Source organism: Ips typographus, linkage group LG5, assembly GCF_016097725.1.
Source record: "Ips typographus isolate SLU linkage group LG5, UJ_Ityp_2.0, whole genome shotgun sequence".
NCBI classification, from domain to species: Eukaryota; Metazoa; Arthropoda; class Insecta; order Coleoptera; family Curculionidae; genus Ips; species Ips typographus.
The window spans coordinates 14,021,249-14,039,279 of record NC_138426.1 but is presented as its reverse complement, the minus strand read 5'-3'; the positions used below and the strand labels follow the sequence as shown (position 1 = coordinate 14,039,279).

The following is an 18,031-nucleotide window of genomic DNA, read 5'->3' as shown; positions in this document are numbered from 1 at the left end:
TCGTCTCTATTCAAACTGTTGGCCAGGAAATCATCGATATTACTAAGGAAGCACTTGGCTCTAGTAAAGCACTTGGAACTCTAAGAAATGAAATCAATTCAGATCGAGTTTCCATCAGTAAACTTAAAACCTGTATACAAAGGAACATGTTCAACAAGTCTGATGAGGACTTAGTTCCTTTTGCTTCTCGGTTTAACTAGATGAGCGTGGTTGATGACATCATTCTATTCGGTGACCGAGACGCGTAAATATGGTACCATATACGGAGCATCATCGGTATCTGCACTGCTGAAGTTGGAGTACTCATCGTAGACAATTCAATCAGATCTGGAAACGCAGCATGGATACCACTTCTAGATACAATATGAATTTTGACTTTCTAATTCCATCTCCATCTGATTTAACTCCAGTCATGGAGCACAACCAAAGTAACATCAATGATCATCAGATAATTCCGGAGCAGCTTCCAGAATCTACTAGATTCTTCAAGCACCACTAACCAGGAGCAGTACACCAATCGGAATCAACCAAAACGTTCTTGTAAGAGGCCAGTGGACTACCGAACTCTTGCGGGATGTCGGGACTCCTAGCTGTTCATCATCAAACATTTCGAAGATACAGTCCATTAAAAATTTAATAAAAATGAAACTAAAGTATGACAAAATTAACATTAAGTATATTTCAAAATAAAAGCAAGAATCAAATGAAATCGACAATTAAGTACATCTTAGGTCAAGCACACCATCAATATCATGGGTTTAATCCGCCCGTTTGTAAATCATAAATGTAAAAACAAATAGTGCGCTGCACTTAAAAACTAAATTAAAGTAAAAACCTGACATCATGTAAGTAAATAAGGAAACAATAGTAATAACAACAAAGAGATCTTATATGACAATCTCAAAAGAAAATCACATTTTAAAACAGTTTAAAAGTTGTTCTAGTCTAAAAAACGGTTTTGACGAGACTTGACATTTAATACTTTCACTTCCGCTTCGAAAAAGTCATTTTCCACGTATACGGTTATTTTAAAATGCGACTCGGACGGACTTTTCGGCAGTTTAATTTTAAATTCGGCGGTTTCACCCGGACATATTTCTCCTAACATCGGACTCACGTTCAAACCAACTGGCGGACTGATAACCACTTCAAAATGTAGTTTTTTTGTCGATTCGGAAATTAAAAACAAACTGTCCTCAGGCTTTGCGGGCGGAAACAGAACTATAGAGGGCGGTTCAAGTCGGCAAGAATTGTTCATTATAGTTTCATCAATTAGTCTAGTGTTTTCAGAGCATAAGGACTGGTATACAATTGAATCTTCTGGACATTCAGGAACTAAAGTTTGGTTGGGATCTTGTTCGATTGTTACGACCATTTCTTCCTTGTTGAAGGATTCCAATAAGTCAGCAATTGCAGAAGGAGCTTCTTTAAATTTCCCTAAATCACCGGGTAAAACTTCACCCAGAACTCTGGCTGCTAAAACTTTAGTCAGGTCATCAACTGCCAGATCTTTTTCTAGGGATTTCCTGTAAAGTCGTTTTAACCTAGCCCGGTTAGCTTCAGCTCCGGTCACAATTTCGAGTTTTCCAATATCCATAACTTGTAGATTGGAGTTTTGTTTCAAATATCTACAATCTCTGGCTGTAGGAATGTAGGTAACTGTCACAATTTTCTCTTCGTTTGGTAACAATACAAATATACCGGGCTCCACTCTTAAATTAGTGAAAGTGGATAGTTGCAGTAACTGTTTGGTGGCTACTTTTAGGTAGGCAAAGGACGGAAGATTGCCCGTATTTTTTATAGTGAATCTTTGTTCCATTAAGACTCTGTTATCCATTCGGCCTAAAGATAACCAATATTTACCTGAAAAATTTAAAAAAATTACTAATAAAACATTAATTGCAGTAAAACACTCACCTGTGTTATCTCTGATTGCATTCTGATACTCATTACTAGTATAACCGCCATAGCCCCACAACCTGACACACTGTTTCTTTGTTTGTTTTAAATTACCATCCAAAGGCGTGAAAACCAACTCGTCAACGGCAGCTCCGATTTTCGTAGGAATAAACGATACAATCAAAACCCTGGACTCGTGTCCGTGTAAGACCAATTTACACGCATTCAATATATCCGAATCCATTCTATTGTCTTTCCTAATCTTGAATTCGTACGAGGACAGGGAGCATAGCAGTCGAAGAGTTTTTTCAGTCTTGTTCCTCAACATAAACTGTTTGGTTACGCATCTAAAACACCAAAGTTGTTTTGCGGCTTTAAAGCCGGTTTACTAAAACTACCTGTCAACTTTAACACAGCCCCAAATCAGTTCACTAACAGTGGCTTCAATGGGCAGTTTTCCATTGGGGAGACTAGTCATAGCACTTGAGCTTCTTGAAGATTGTGCCGATGTTAGTAAAGGTCTGTTATCTGCTAAAGGAGACTCAAGTTGGAAACGTTGAGGTTCATTTACACTAACATTTTTGCTTTGTACTGCAGGTTTTTGATTTTCCTTGTCTTCCTTAGCTGCAACTGAAATGTTATTTGTAGGGTCCGGATTAAAAAGCATTAGAGTCGTGAAAAAAAGCAAAATTATTTTCTTCAAAAAAGCACAAAACTCTTTCAGAAATGCAAAATTTTCTTCAGTTTAACTTCTAGAAATGTTTTGAAGATTTTAAATTGCTTTAGAACCATACGGAAGATTTTAGACTGTTTTGAAAACTTTCGAAAGTTTTTTGAACTACTTGAGAGCATTTGGACTGTTTAAACAGCATATTGAAGGTTCTGGAGTGCTTTAGAGTCATTTGGAATCTCTTACACGGTTCACAACAATTTTTGGAAGCTTCTAAACTACTTTAATATCTTCTGGGAGCTCCTAGACTAGTTGAAAAGCATTTGGAATCTTTTAGACTGTTCTAAATGACTTTGAAAGCTTCTAGACTGTTTTGAAAGACTTCCGACTGCTTTAGAAGCATTTTGGAGTTTCTGTAGTGTTTTGAAATCTTTTTAGACTACTTTTGGAGCATTGAAGGTTCTGGACTGCTTTTAAGACATGTGAATTTGAAGTTTTCAAAGCTTTGAAACTGCTTTAGAAGCATACAAAAGCTGTTAGACTGCCTTGAAATTTTTTGAGAGCTTCTAGACTAGTTGAAGATTATTTGGAAGCCTTTAGCGTGTTTTAAAAGCTTCTAGACTGCTTTGGAAGGCTTTAGACATATTTTGGAGTTTCTGTAGTGTTTTAAAACCTTTTTAGACTACTTTTGGAGGATTTGGAAGGTGTTTGGGCAGTTTGAAGAGCCTTGAAAGTTCTGGACTGCCTTTAAGACATTTGAAACCTTGTAGACGTGAAAAAAAGCAAAGATATTTTCTTCAAAAAAGCACAAAACTCTTTCAGAGATGCAAAAATGTTTTCAGTGTAACTTCTAAAAATGTTTTAAAGATTTTAAATTGCTTTAGAAGCATACGGAAGATTTTAGACTGTTTTGAAAACTTTCGAAAGTTTTTTGAACTACTTGAGAAAATTTGGAAAATTTTTGGACTGTTTAAACAGCATATTGAAGGTTCTGGAATGCTTTAGAGGCATTTGGAATCTCTTACACGGTTCACAAAATTTTTTGGAAGCTTCTAAACTACTTTAATATCTTCTGGGAGCTCCTAGACTAGTTGAAAAGCATTTGGAATCTTTTAGACTGTTCTAAATGATTTTGAAAGCTTCTAGACAGTTTTGAAAGACTTTTGACTGCTTTAGAAGCATTTTGGAGTTTCTGTAGTGTTTTGAAATCTTTTTAGACTACTTTAGGAGCATTGAAGGTTCTGGACTGCTTTTAAGACATGTGAATTTGAAGTTTTCAAAGCTTTGAAACTGCTTTAGAAGCATACAAAAGCTGTTAGACTGCCTTGAAATTTTTTAAGAACTTCTAGACTAGTTGAAGATTATTTGGAAGCCTTTAGCGTGTTTTAAAAGCTTTTGGAAGCTTCAAGACTGTTTTGGAAGGCTTTAGACATATTTTGGAGTTTCTGTAGTCTTTTAAAACCTTTTTAGACTACTTTTGGAGGATTTGGAAGGTGTTTGGGCAGTTTAAAGAGCCTTGGATGTTCTGGACTGCTTTTAAGACATGTGAATTTGAACTTTTGGAAGCTTTGAAACTGCTCTAGAAACATACGGAAGCTTTTAGACTGCCTTGAAATTTTTTGAGAGCTTCTAGACTAGTTGAAGATTAATTAGAAGCTTTTAGAGTGTTCTAAAAGCTTTTGGAAGCTTCTAAGACTATTTTGGAAGGCTTTAGACTGCTTGAGAAGCATTTTGGAGTTTCTGTAGTGTTTTAAAACCTTTTAAGACTACTTTAAGAGCATTTGAAACCTTGTAGACAGCTTTAGAAACTTTTGGAAGCTGCTAAACTGCTTTAGAAGTATACGGAAGCTTTTAAGAGCTTCTAAATAAATTGAAAAGGATTTGGAAGCTTCTAGACTGTTTTGGAAGGTTTTAGCCTGCTTGAGAAGCATTTTGGAGTTTCTTTAGTGTTTTAAAATCTTTTTAGACTACTTTAGGAGCATTGAAGGTTCTGAACTGCTTTTAAGACATGTGAATTTGAACTTTTCAAAGGTTTGAAACTGCTTTAGAAGCATACAAAAGCTTTTAGAATGCCTTGAAATTTTTTGAGAGCTTCTAGACTAGTTGAAGATTATTTGGAAGCCTTTAGCGTGTTTTAAAAGCTTCTAGACTGTTTTGGAAGGCTTTAGACATATTTTGGAGTTTCTGTAGTGTTTTAAAACCTTTTTAGACTACTTTTGGAGGATTTGGAAGGTGTTTGGGCAGTTTAAAGAGCCTTGAAGGTTCTGGACTGCCTTTAAGACATTTGAAACCTTGTAGACGGTTTTAGAAACTTTTGGAAGCTTTTGAGAGCTGCTGTTGTTGTAGGTATTCCAAAAGTTACACACAGGTAAGTTTACAAAAACATACATCTTCGCAATTACAATACAGATTAATTGTTTCTGTTACCCTCCCCATCCCATGACTACCCAAACTGTTGTTCTAAAGTAAGGAGACAATAGTAAACCAATTATTAGAAAGTTTAGAGAATTAATTAGAAAACTCTGGCACTTCCAAAAAGATTCTAGAAGGCATCTGACAATTTAAAACAATTTTTGGTAGGATTAAGACCTAGAGGCCTCTGGCGAGTTTTTGATAAGGTGGTCAGTAGCAATTCAAATGATTCAAAATGGTCTTAAAGGCCTCTGATAATTTAAAACAAGTCTGGGAAGGTTTAAGAAACTTCTGGCACTTTTAAAAAGGTTGTCTTTAGTATTTAGTCAAAATGGCCCTAGAAGTTTCTGATAATTCAAATCAATTCTTGGTTTAAACTTTAAACACTACAGTAACCCTAGTAAACAAACCTACTAATACTAAAAATCACTTACACATGACAGCTTCATTATCAGAAAATGATGTGGTATAAGATGCATTTTGACTAACTGGCAGACTGAAAATATCGCTTGATTCCCTTTGTGGTTTGTCTGCATTTAGTTGATTTTGCATACTGCACAAGTAGTCCAACACATTTGTAGTACTTTTCTCCGATATAAGTTGCTGTATAGCACTTATACTGAAACTCTGGCCTTGTAACATTGGTTTTTCACCCTTCGCAGCTGGTACTTTGTCCACATTGGAGGCTGTTGTAATATCAATTAAGGGTATTGCCTCAGATTTGGTAGGACTTGGTGCTCTAAGTAAATCTGCTAAATTATCGGATTTTTGCTGAAAAAATGCTCCTATGGACACAGAAGGCAAGTCTCTAGTGTCAGAGAATGAGGTTGAAGCCTGTGGAGCTGGGAGATCATGTTTACGCCTCCAAGACTGTTCATCTTTTAATAGTCTTGATTCAGCTTTATCAGCAGGTAGAAATAGAGAATCACTGACATCTATCATTTTACTAGCTGTAATAAATAACACAGTTTAACTTAACACCTAAATAGCAGAAAATATTTACCCTGGGCTATCTGCTTAAATTCCTCAACTGCATTGTGAGCACTTATATCAGAATCATTCAGCATATCCTTAATTTTAGAGAAAATTGACTCCCTTGGTTTATTCAGGATAAAATCGCTTTTTTCCAAAGATGAATTGCGAGGTGTTGATGTATTTTTAGGGGTTTGCATTAAATCACTTTCATTCACTGTACTCTCACTAGGCAGATTAATATGTGATTTACTACTTGTAAGACCCAAATCTGGATGAAGCAACTTAGATGGAATGGCACCTTTTGTGGCACCTATTTGTGATACTCTATCCAGTGTTTCATTTGCTAGTTGCCTTTGTTGTTTTAGCAAATCTTCAACACTACTGCTTTTCATGCTAACTTCTGCAATGTTGGATAAGTCTACATTGTTTAGAGACAAAATTCCCAAGGAACTTTCTAAAGACATTTCAGAGAGTTTCTGATTTTTGCTCCGTTCTACCGTGGAAGTGGCTATCCGTGGGGGGCCGTTAGACTTGGGAGTCAAAAGCCCACTATTTTGGATACTATTCATTTTCACTACAAACAAAAAAACCTTCTAAGTGGTGTAAGAACAAAGCAAATTTTTCAGGATTAAGGTTCTAGTTTAAGCTTATTAACGGCCAACACAGGGAAGAAGCAGTGGAAATATTACCTTTAGGAGTAATTTAGCAAAGTTTTTAAAATTTTATTTCCTATTTTAAACCTTTTTAAACGCGAGTCAAATTAACGAAATAACCGACATTTAAAATTCTTTCAAACAAAAAACACATCTGTCAAATGTCACAACAGCTGAGCTACATGTACAACGTTGCATCCACTGTATGCAATTTCTTTCAAAATTTCAACAACACAACACAAAAAAGCATCTAAAAACTGAATTAATAGAAATTCAATTAATCATGTAGGTACAAACTTTTGAATTCTGCCCAGTATTCAATTATTTATAGTAAGTTTAATGAAAACACTGTTAAATGGCAACGCTGTATTTTTTATACAGGTGAATCGATCACGAGAATAAAGGAAGAATATCAATCAACTCAACTTAACCTCAAATAAAAAAAACATTTTGATCTTTGATGTAAAATCTGATGGGGTCACAATTTTGACGGAATTTTCAAAAACCTTTGCCTTTGAAAGTTAAGAAACCAGCATTTAAGCTGAAGAAGGGACTGAACAACATTATAAGACTATACAACGCAAGGTACGTGCATTTCAATTTACTCAAATTTGTGATATAAGATACTGCATTTTTTCCAAAAGTTTTTGGTTTATTTTTATGATTTTACTCTAAATACCGTTTGCATGTTAAATATTTTAGAGTTAAGAAGGTTAAATAAGATGTAGCTTGTCTTTGAAAGTATGTTTATTTAGTTGAAACTCAGTCGTAATGTTGCACAATTTTGGGGTGCTTGTTTATCAATATAAACTGGAGAGACCCTGTAGTTTTGGTAACTGCTTGTTAAGTTTCACCCAATGATTCTTCACAATTTTTGAATAAAAATTTTTTTTTGTTATTTTTGGCTCAAGTATAAAAAAGCGTACATCAGGATTAATTGCTACAAAAAATCATACTAGTTACTTATTAACTAATTATGATCTGCTATTTAAGGAAGAGGTTTGTGTAACACAATTGTCTTACAGAAAAAATCTACCTTAAACTTTTGTATGTTGCATTTAATAAGGAGAGAGGGTTTGAACATTTCTGTGGATACCATCAAAAACACTAAAATCTAATATTACAGACTTCTTGATGACTCAAAACCATTAGAATGGTTTCAATATTCTTTATGTTTTTTGGTGCTGATTTTAAAGAACAATTTAATTGACTTCAAAAAAATAGTGCCTATGTGATTAAGTGTATTGTAGAATTGTGCTTTTTTAGCCTTGGGTAAGTATAGTTCCTGTGTCATTGATACAATTGTAAAGAATAAATTAATTTGAACATGAACATATTTCATTTTTAGGCACAGGACACCTATAACTTACTTAAGGCTAAGGTCATTAACTTTGAAGGTAAATAAGTTTTTTAAATTGTAATAATTCCACAAACCCTCACCTAATCCGCCAAGGTTTGTCTAAAAAATATAATTATTTTTAGGTTTATTACCATGTGGAGAAAAAATACAGCTTTAGCAAAGATTACTCCCATTCTTAAAAATGCCACGCGACGTTACGCGCAAGTAGCTGAAACCAAAACCTTAGACTACCAAGCAGACATCCACAATCTGACACCTAACGAAAAAGTGCACGGTTTTGTCGTCAAACATGTAAAAGATATCCCAGAGTTTCGCATCAGAGCCATTTACCTAATTCACGAAAAAACTAAAGCAGAATACTTGCATTTATATCGGGATGACAGTAATAATTTGTTCTCCCTTAATTTCCGGACAACACCCAAAGACAGTACCGGATCCCCGCATATTTTAGAGCATACAGTACTTTGTGGTTCAAAAATATTTCCAGTCCGCGACCCATTCTTTAAGATGCTTAATAGATCATTGGCAACTTTTATGAATGCCATGACAGGATCAGATTATACTTTATATCCTTTCAGTACCCAGAACTATTCTGACTTTAGGAATTTACAACGCATTTATTTAGACGCCGTGTTTAACCCTATTTTAAGTGAGCCTGACTTTATGCAAGAGGGTTGGCGATTAGAAAATCGGGAAGTTAACGATTCGAAATCAGATCTAATGATTAAAGGCGTTGTTTACAATGAGATGAAAGGAGTTTTTTCTGAAAATGAGAATATTTTTTGTCAAAAATTACAAAGTTCTATTCTTCCAGATCACACTTATGGTGTGGTATCTGGGGGTGATCCTATGGTAATTCCAAATCTCACTTGGAATGGTTTAGTACAGTTTCATAAAGAACACTATCATCCTAGCAACTGTCGCTGTTTTTCCTATGGAAACTTCCCACTGTTGCCTTCTTTAGAGTACATTAATGATGTGTACTTTCAAAACTATGCCTACTCTCAACCGACCAACACTGTGGTTCCAAAACAGAAACGTTGGACTGAACCCAGAAGAGAGCACATAACCTCAAGATTTGACCCTATGGGAGAACCTTTTGAGAAACAGAACGCCATAGCAATTTCTTTACTAGCATCGGACTGTACTAACGCTTATGAGACTTTTCTAATGCAGTTCCTCACTGAATTACTGGTTAAAGGACCCAATTCGGCGTTTTACAAGTCTCTAATCGAACCGAACTTCTCTAGTGGGTTTACTCCTTCCACTGGATTGGACACTCAACCTAGAGACACTGTTTTTACGGTTAGTTTGAAAGGCATCAAAACTGAAGACTTCCAGAAAGTTGAAGATATTTTTAATAAAACCATTGATGACGTTATCAGTAAGGGATTTGCTCCGGATCACATTGAATCCGTGCTGCATAGTTTTGAATTGTCTTTAAAGCACGAATCTAAAAACTTTGGTTTAAACCTGTTATTTGGGTTGACTGCAATGTGGAATCACACTTCTAACATTTTACCTGCTTTGGAAGTGAATAGTTTGATTGAAAGGTTGCGCACTGAATTGAAAAACAATCCAAAGTATCTTCAAGAGGTGGTGAAAACCTACTTCAAAGACAATAATCACAAACTGATACTCACCATGTCACCAGACAAAGACTACGATTCTAAGTTAGTGAAGGCTGAGGCTGATTTAATTAAAAAGAAAATTAAAAATTTAAGTGACAAAGATAAAGAAGCCATATTTGAGAAAGGGTTGCTGCTGCAAAAGTTGCAGGAAAGCCCTCAAAACACAAACTTACTGCCAACACTGTTAATGAACGACATCAGTTCAAGCATAGAAAAAGTCAACAAAGTCAATGTTAGTATCGATCACGTGAGCACTCAAATTAATAAAGTCAACGCGAACGGTTTAGTTTACTTCAAAGCCATCCTAAACACCAGCGATTTGTCGCAAGAACAGCAAATGTTACTTCCTCTGTTTTGTTACGTTTTCAATAAAATGGGAACGGACAAATTGAACTACAAAGAGTTTGACAGTTTGGTCAATCGGAAAACTGCCGGCCTCAACTTTAACGTCCATATAGCGGACAGTTTGTATCACTTGCACACCTACGAGCCTGGAGTTTTGTTGTCCAGTCGCTGTTTGGAAAAGAATGTGGACAGTATGTGGGATTTGTGGATTCAGTTGTTCAATTTGACTAAATTAGAAGATGTAGAAAGGTTTGTGGAGTTTTTTTTAGGTTTCAGAATTTTTAAACTGGACACATGTTTATTGTTAGATTTAAAATGCTTGCTCAGCTATACATGGCGAACTTAACCCATGGAATAGCCGATTCTGGTCATATTTACGCAATGCAAACCGCCTCCAGCCTAGTATCAGGCTCCGCCTATCAAGTCGAGCTTCTATCAGGCTTACAGCATATTTCTTACATGAAAAGACTGATACACACTTCCAACTACAAAGCCATGCTAGAAGAAATCTTGGAGATCGGCAAAGTGTTATTCGACAAAACCAAAATGAGGTTAGTAGTTAGTTAGTTAGTTAGTATGCTTTATTTCATAATTACATTGAGTTACACAAAGATGTATAAAACAAAAATAAAATGAAATGACGTCACAAAAACATTACCCACACAAAAAAGAACTACCCCAATCTTATGTGCCTAACTAAAATAATCCTGAAGACTATATGGTTCGAGATCTATAAGAAACATTTTTAATTTTCTTTTAAACATTTTTTCTACAGTAATCTTCTTAATATCAACATTTAATTTATTATAATATTTGATGCCCATATAATCTACACCTTTTTCAAACAATGCTAGCCTATGTTTCGGATAAGGAATGTCACTTGTGCGAGTAGGATAATTGTGATTGACATTTGATATAAATTCAGCTTGGTTTTTAAAAACGAACATAACTATTTCATATATGTATAAAGCGTAAACAGTAAGCAGTCTTTTAGACTTAAATACTCCTCGGCAAGATTGTAATGGTGACATTTTATAAATTATTCTTAATATTCGCTTTTGAGTAACGAAAATGTTTTGAGCTTTAAAGTTTATTCCCCAAAAAATAATACCATATTTCATTGCTCCTTCGAAATTCGCAAAGTAGAGTGTTCTCTTGGCTGCGTCATCCAGATATTTAGAGACTACACGAATACAGTAGCAAACTTTATTAAGTTTATTATTAAGATATTCAATATGATGAGACCAGTCTAAAAATTCATCAATATAAATTCCCAGAAACTTGGTTTTGTCAGATATCTCAAACTGACTGTCACAAACAAGAATAGACTCAGGCTTAGTGATTCTATTTAATTTAGTTCTAAATAGCATACTGCTGGTTTTAGATTTGTTTAAAAGTTATTTATTTATTTCAAACCAAGAACTTGCTAACAAGAATAGCTCATTTGCATTCAGTTCACCCATATCTGATCCCCCAACCAGTAAGTTTGTGTCGTCAGCATATTCAGTTAAAGAATATTTTGGATGAACTACTTGATAGTTTAGATCGTTTAGATACACTATAAATAAAAGAGGGCCCAGTATACTTCCCTGTGGAACGCCGACTGTACTTTGCGATATTTCTGATTTATAATTTATTCCGTTTTCGTTCAAAACTACCCTCTGTGTTCTTCCGTTTAAGTAAGATTTAAACAAATCAAGAGCGGTCCCTCTAATCCCGTAAAGCCATAATTTTTTGAATAGAATGTCCCTATTCAAATTAGTAGTAGTAGTTATCTCATCAATGATTGTGTGTTAATTGTTTTTTTTTTTTTGTTACAGGGTGGCATTAAATATTTCCCCAGACAACCATTCTTTGGTTTTGCGTTCGTATGAGAATTTCATTAACAATCTTCCAGGAAATAGTAAATTACTTGGTCAAGAAATTCGAGATAACGCGTATGTGGTGGGAAAAGTATGGTCCCCGTCTGATTCAGTCAACTGCCAGCATCACATTCTAAACATCCCGGTTAATTACTGCAGTAAGGCTGTTCTAACCACTTCTTACACGAAAAACGAGCACGCGTCCTTAAGGGTTCTGGCCAAGTTACTTTCAGCTAAATATCTCCATCCGGAACTAAGAGAAAAGCGAGGAGCTTACGGAGCTGGAGCTCGAATATCCCCCGATGGGGTGTTATCATTCTTCAGTTACAGAGACCCGAAAACCGTCGACACTTTGGACGTTTTTGACAACTCCTACGATTGGGTGAAAAAACATTTAAAAGACTTGACGGACCAGGACTTGGTCGAAGCCAAACTAGGAGTTTTCCAAGCTGTGGACGCTCCGGTTCCACCCAGCTCAAAAGGCTGCGAAGATTTTTTGAGGAAATTGACGCCGGACACTTTACAAAGACATCGGGCGGAGATAATGGCTGTTAGCAAGAAGAACATAGAGGATGTTACTGAAACGTATTTAGGAGATGGAAACGTGCTAAAGACTGGAAAAGTGATTTTGGGGCCCAAGAACGAGGAAGTGGATATGGCGACGAGGAAGAACGAGATGTGGACTGTCGTAGATAATGCTTAGGGTAGTGAAATGGAATGTTTATGAGATATTTATTAAATAGTTTTGTTTTTTATTGTGCATTTGAATTAATTGGCTTTTAAATCCGTGATGATTTGTAATTACTGAGGTTAACTCTGGCCGAAAAGGACCAGAAGTCCCTACTGACCGAAAAAAGTGTCAAATATTTGATATTGCGCAAAATATTAATTAAAACTGTTTACAATCATTAATTAAGGTAAACCTTTTTGGCCTGGTTAAAACCTACATATTTATTATGTGTGATACTTTATGTAGGTTTTTTTGCAGTTAAATATTCCTCAACAAAATTGACTAATTATTAAAAATTAAAACAAATGTCTATGGGTGACGTGGGCAAGGAACGACAATACTTAATTAAAGCCTTAACATTTTTAAAACATTATCAGTGGCTGTTTAAGCACAAAAACACAGATATTTTTACGGAGGAAGTGCTTACAAATTTATCGAAGGAATGGCGTGATTATTGTAGTCAGTTAACAGTTACGGAACTTCATAATTTCGTTACTGGAACAGTGGTCAAGGTACGTATTTACAGCAATTCAAACTGCTTGTATAACATGCGTGAACATTTCAGGAACCTATACCTTCAGACCTCAAAGACTTGATCGACGATGTTAAATGTTTGAGTGTAAACGATGAAGCTACAATTTTAAATAATGCAGTGGATGTGGGCAATAGTGTGGTGGGTTTGAGTAGGAAAAAGTCACACGAAATCGCCTTACTGGCACCCATAATTCATGAAATCTGCCAAAGAAATGGTTGCGATGTGTTAGTCGATGTTGGTTCTGGTGTGGTAAGTTAGATTGCCAAACTGTATAATTAAGTTGATTTTTTAGTAAATACCAAAGGTGTAAACCAAGTCAACGGCCATTAGTTTGGTAATTAATCTAATATTTTAGTTTCAGTGCTGTTGATTGGTTTAGTTTTCTGTTAAATGTAAATTAATAATGAAGTTCAGTGACTTTAGCCTGTTGCGTCACAATCACCAGAAAAAAACGTATGTCCGCGATTAAAAATGTGCATTTAGCATTAGGTTAGAGGTTTATGGACTTTCAAAATTGTTCTAGAGGCCTCTGGCCATTTATTACAATCTTAGGAAGGTTTAAAATACTCGTAGAACCCTCTGGCACTTTTAAGAAGATTCTCCTTATTATTTAGAGGTCTCTGACACTTTCAAAATGGTTTTAGAGGCTTTTGGCAATTTAAAACAATCTTAGGAGGGTTTAAAATACTTGTAGAACCCTCTGACACTCTCAAAATGGTTCTAGAGGCGTCTGTCAATTTAAAACAATCTTAGGAAGGTTTAAAACACTTATAGAACTCTCTGACACTCTCAAAATGGTTCTAAAGGCCTCTGGTAATTTAAAACAGTTATGGGAAGGTTTAAAACACTTGTAGAACCATCTGAAACTTTTAAAAAGATTCTCATTATTATTTAGAGGTCTCTGACACTTTCAAAATAGTTTTAGAGGCCTTTGGCAATTTAAAACAATCTTAGGAAGGTTTAAAATACTTGTAGAACCCTCTGACACTCTCAAAATGGTTTTAGAGGCTTTTGGCAATTTAAAACAATCTTAGGAAGGTTTAAAATATTTGTAGAACCCTCTGACACTCTCAAAATGGTTCTAGAGGCCTCTGATAATTTAAAACAGTTATGGGAACGTTTAAAACACTTGTAGAACCATCTGAAACTTTTAAAAAGTTTCTCCTTATCATTTAGAGGTCTCTGACACTTTCAAAATGGTTTTAGAGGCTTTTGGCAATTTAAAACAATCTTAGGAAGGTTTAAAATACTTGTAGAACCCTCTGACACTCTCAAAATGGTTCTAGAGGCCTCTGACAATTTAAAACAATCTTAGGAAGGTTTAAAATACTAATAGAAACCGTCTGACACTTTCAAAATGGTTCTAGAGGCCTCTGATAATTTAAAACAGTTATGGGAAGGTTTAAAACACTTGTAGAACCATCTGAAACTTTTAAAAAGATTCTCATTATCATTTAGAGGTCTCTGACACTTTCAAAATGGTTTTAGAGGCCTCTGACAATTTAAAACAATCTTAGGAAGGTTTAAAATACTTGTAGAACCATCTGACACTCTCAAAATGGTTCTAGAGGCCTCTGACAATTTAAAACAATCTTAGGAAGGTTTAAAATACTTGTAGAACCATCTGACTCTTTCAAAATGGTTCTAGAGGCCTCTGGCAATTTAAAACAGTTATGGGAAGGTTTAAAACACTTGTAGAACCATCTGAAACTTTTAAAAAGATTCTCATTATCATTTAGAGGTCTCTGACACTGTCAAAATCGTTTTAAAGGACTTTGGCAATTTAAAACAATCTTAGGAAGGTTTAAAACACTTATAGAACTCTCTGACACTCTTAAAATGGTTCTAGAGGCCTCTGACAATTTAAAACAATCTTAGAAAGGTTTAAAACACTTGTAGAACCTCCTGACACTTTCAAAATGGTTCTTGAGGTTTCTGGCAATTTAAAAAAATCGAAAGAAGTTTAAAACACTCAATTGTAAAACCTCTTCTGGCAGTTTTAAGAACTGACAATAACTGGTACTATTATAAAACGCATATTCGATCTTTGTAAGAATAAGGGATGTGACGCAGCATTATCTACATCGTGACGTAGATATCTTTTTGAAATATTTTACCTATTCCCTCTTATGTACTTTGGCTAACTCTTCAACTGACTTATTTACTGAAGTTTACCTTTGTAGGGTCATTTGTCCCATCTGCTCTGCACCAAATACGGTTATCCAGTACTTGCCCTAGAAGCTTCCAGAACTCTCGTTGAAACAGCTGTTAAACTGCAACAAAAACACCACCCTCAATGCATTAACAAAGTGGTTTTTACAGAAGTGTTTGTCAGCGCCACCTCATCTGAGATTATACATCAGCACATAAGGAAACATTTTCCAAATGCCAGAAAAATAGGGTTGGTAGGACTACACGCTTGCGCAGATTTAAGCGTGGAAGTCCTGAAATTGTACAGCAACCTACCCAATGTAACCTGTTTAGTTATAATGCCCTGTTGTTACCATCGAATGAGTTTGGTTGATTCAGAGGAACAGCGGTTTCACAGTTTTCCTGCTAGTCAACTAGGGTTGGATTTGTTTCAAAAGTACGAAACAGGAGGATTTTTAAATCAGCAGTTTTTGAGGCTTGCCTGTCAACAAAGTTTGTCGTCTTTTGTGAGAATGAATGAGGAGGAGCATCGAATGCATGCTCAACATTGTGTGCATAGGGCTATATTGGAGTTAGTTGCTAAGTTAGGTAAGACAGTTACTATTTAGCCAACATAATAAGGTTTTTTAAGACCTCCTGTATAGCAAATTAGATCACAGTTTCGCTGATCAATTCATAGGTTATATCCCGAGACGTTCAAGTTTTATCGGGTAAACTGTGCATAGGTGATTTTTTGCAAAGTTTTGCTTGGAAAATGATTGAGACGATTAATAAATAATTCGACGATTTTTTCCAAAGAATTATTTAGTTGAAACCATTTGCCTAAAAGAAAAATTTTGCAAAAAACCTACCAATGCACATTTTACGTGATAAAACGTGAACGCCGAAAGGTATATGTCAAGATTATTTCCTGAAAACACACATTTTTCAACGTTTGCTTTATTAACAAAAGAACACCTACATCGAGTACTTAAAACAACACAAAACTACTAATTAAACTAAACATCACAAACGTAATAATAATATTAATGTTGATTTTTTTTACATTAACATTTAAGCAGGCCTAAAGTTTGAACAATTAGTAAAGAAATTGCAATTTTGATAAATTACAGAGTATGTAGAGTCTTTACTTTCTTGCTTCACTTCACGTGGTGGTAGATTTTCATTGCTTAAGGTGGTTGCAGCTGCTGAATTTGAAGTTATAGTTGTTGTGGCTGAGGGAGCTAGAGTACTACTGCTGGCAAGAATCTGTTCAGAATGAATGTTTCTCATTTTCTCGATAATATTTAAATGATGGTCGGGATTTAGCTGCAAATATGGTTTTATAGAACTTGCATTAGAGTGACCCGTTATCTTTATTAATTCTTGTTCTTCAACACCGTGGAAAGAAAGTTGCTCGATTAGAGTGATTTGATATTTTTATTCTTTTTGTGTCTAAACCAACTTTTTTGGCTGCATTTTTTGTCCACTTTGAAATTTTATTTCTACCTAAAGGACTATTTTTGTACCATGGTTTGTTGCTGTTCTTGGTCCAAAATCGGTTGCAACTTAGAAATAATCTATTTGTAGTTATAGCGCTTGTTCTCTTAGCGATTAGTTTATTAAAAAGTCTGACAGGGCAGATGTTTTTATTTATAACCTATTTTGCACCAACCATTTACTTTCGGCCAGTTTTTTAGCTCCACCTTGATTTGTTTTCGAAAAAACTGGATTGTATTCAATTCTTCCTAAGAGCCAAAAAATACTTTACAGTTAGCTTATTATTGTATTGATTTAAATTCTTTACCTGTTGCAATGCCTTTGTTGTCCAATTCAGTTTGAAAATAGTCAACTAAGCAATTAACAGCTTCTCCGCCTCGCCATGACAGTTCTACAGCAGCAATTTGATGAGAACTTCTTTTGTGTGTGGATCTTTTTGTAATAATTTTCGCTTTGTATCTCGAGCATTTCTTGCTTGTCGAAACATTACGTCTTTAAAGGGATCAAATACTATGTTATAATTGTCAAAATAAAGCTGTTGTAACTGCTTGGCCGTTATATTCCACATTGTTTTGATAACTCCTTCTTTATAATCGTTTGCAAGGTTTTCAACTGAAGTTGTTTCATTTAAAACATACCCTTTTTCTTCATAAAAAGGCACTAAACTGATTCCAAATGGATATATGTGTCCTCTTTGTAGTCTTGGGAGTACAGTTTTCAATTTCTTGATCAATTTCCACAATATTAGAATTTCCAAAGCGTGACATTTTAAATCGCGGAATTTTTCACAAACTGTTTTGAATGTTTGTATTACAAACAGCGGCGTTACTATGGAGACCACCCCGGCCTACTACAGATTTTCGTTCAGCCATGTATATTTTTGTTTACATTTCAAATTGACAATCATACGTCAAAATATTTTAATTTATGTAATTATTTAATGAAAACCACGTTACAGTGATGTATTAATTGTTAATATTGAAGAAGATAACTTAAATTTTATTAGTGGCTAAATCCCGTTTCGTTTAATATCAAATTTTCTTCAAAAAACGTATTCGAAAAAGGTTTTTTAAAGGAAATTTTAGCAGCCAGGGATTTAATCAGTATAAAACGGTTTCCATTGGTGGAACTAGAACGGTTCTCGGAATTTTATTGGCTGCTGGTACAATGAAGGAAATAATCATAAATAGTATATTTTTTATGTTAAATATCAAAATTTCAGCTTGATGGTTACCCTTTTAGTGTGGTTGCTTGTTTTTGTTTCATTAAGAGCTGTTGTTTTCCCAATAAACATGCTTTTTGTTTGGCTACTTTAATAATAATGTGGTT

At 35.0% G+C, this 18,031-nt stretch overlaps 2 protein-coding genes and 1 long non-coding RNA gene across 4 annotated transcripts; 1 reads left to right on the top strand and 2 right to left on the bottom strand.

The window, feature by feature from the left end:
- Nucleotides 1-656: 656 nt before the first annotated feature.
- Nucleotides 657-6,798, bottom strand: spd-2 (centrosome assembly protein spindle defective 2). Of its 2 annotated transcripts, none has more exons than XM_081979830.1 (6): nt 6,646-6,798; nt 5,985-6,530; nt 5,416-5,931; nt 2,298-2,529; nt 1,918-2,246; nt 657-1,863 (listed from the first exon to the last, which is right to left on the bottom strand). In XM_081979830.1, exons 2-6 carry the CDS (start codon nt 6,523-6,525, stop codon nt 941-943), a joined length of 2,541 nt encoding a protein of 846 aa, XP_081835956.1. In that variant the 5' UTR covers nt 6,526-6,530; nt 6,646-6,798; the 3' UTR covers nt 657-940. The 2 variants fall into 2 exon arrangements, with proteins under 2 accessions (XP_081835956.1, XP_081835957.1); XM_081979831.1 differs by having other exon boundaries at nt 5,985-6,546; nt 6,646-6,745.
- A 232-nt stretch (nt 6,799-7,030) lies between these two features.
- LOC145729170 (presequence protease, mitochondrial) lies at nt 7,031-12,562 on the top strand. The gene is made up of 4 exons (XM_081979826.1): nt 7,031-7,194; nt 8,092-10,194; nt 10,254-10,496; nt 11,766-12,562. Exons 2-4 carry the CDS (start codon nt 8,102-8,104, stop codon nt 12,508-12,510), a joined length of 3,081 nt encoding a protein of 1,026 aa, XP_081835952.1. The 5' UTR covers nt 7,031-7,194; nt 8,092-8,101; the 3' UTR covers nt 12,511-12,562.
- Nucleotides 12,563-16,146: 3,584 nt separating this feature from the next.
- Nucleotides 16,147-17,541, bottom strand: LOC145729189 (uncharacterized). The gene is made up of 2 exons (XR_014178296.1): nt 17,010-17,541; nt 16,147-16,950 (listed from the first exon to the last, which is right to left on the bottom strand). It is a non-coding gene; the product is annotated as an uncharacterized LOC145729189 (long non-coding RNA).
- Nucleotides 17,542-18,031: the final 490 nt, after the last annotated feature.

Excerpts from the sequence above, each read along its gene's own strand:
- spd-2 (XM_081979830.1), bottom strand. The coding sequence starts at position 6,525 with ATGAATAGTATCCAAAATAGTGGGCTTTTGACTCCCAAGTCTAACGGC. Across the intron at positions 5,932-5,984 it reads ATTTAAGCAGATAGCCCAGG|CTAGTAAAATGATAGATGTC; the intron begins GTAAATATTTTC and ends TATTTATTACAG. Across the intron at positions 2,247-2,297 it reads GGCTGTGTTAAAGTTGACAG|ATGCGTAACCAAACAGTTTA; the intron begins GTAGTTTTAGTA and ends TTGGTGTTTTAG.
- LOC145729170 (XM_081979826.1), top strand. The coding sequence starts at position 8,102 with ATGTGGAGAAAAAATACAGCTTTAGCAAAGATTACTCCCATTCTTAAA. Across the intron at positions 10,195-10,253 it reads AAATTAGAAGATGTAGAAAG|ATTTAAAATGCTTGCTCAGC; the intron begins GTTTGTGGAGTT and ends GTTTATTGTTAG. Across the intron at positions 10,497-11,765 it reads TTCGACAAAACCAAAATGAG|GGTGGCATTAAATATTTCCC; the intron begins GTTAGTAGTTAG and ends TTTTTGTTACAG.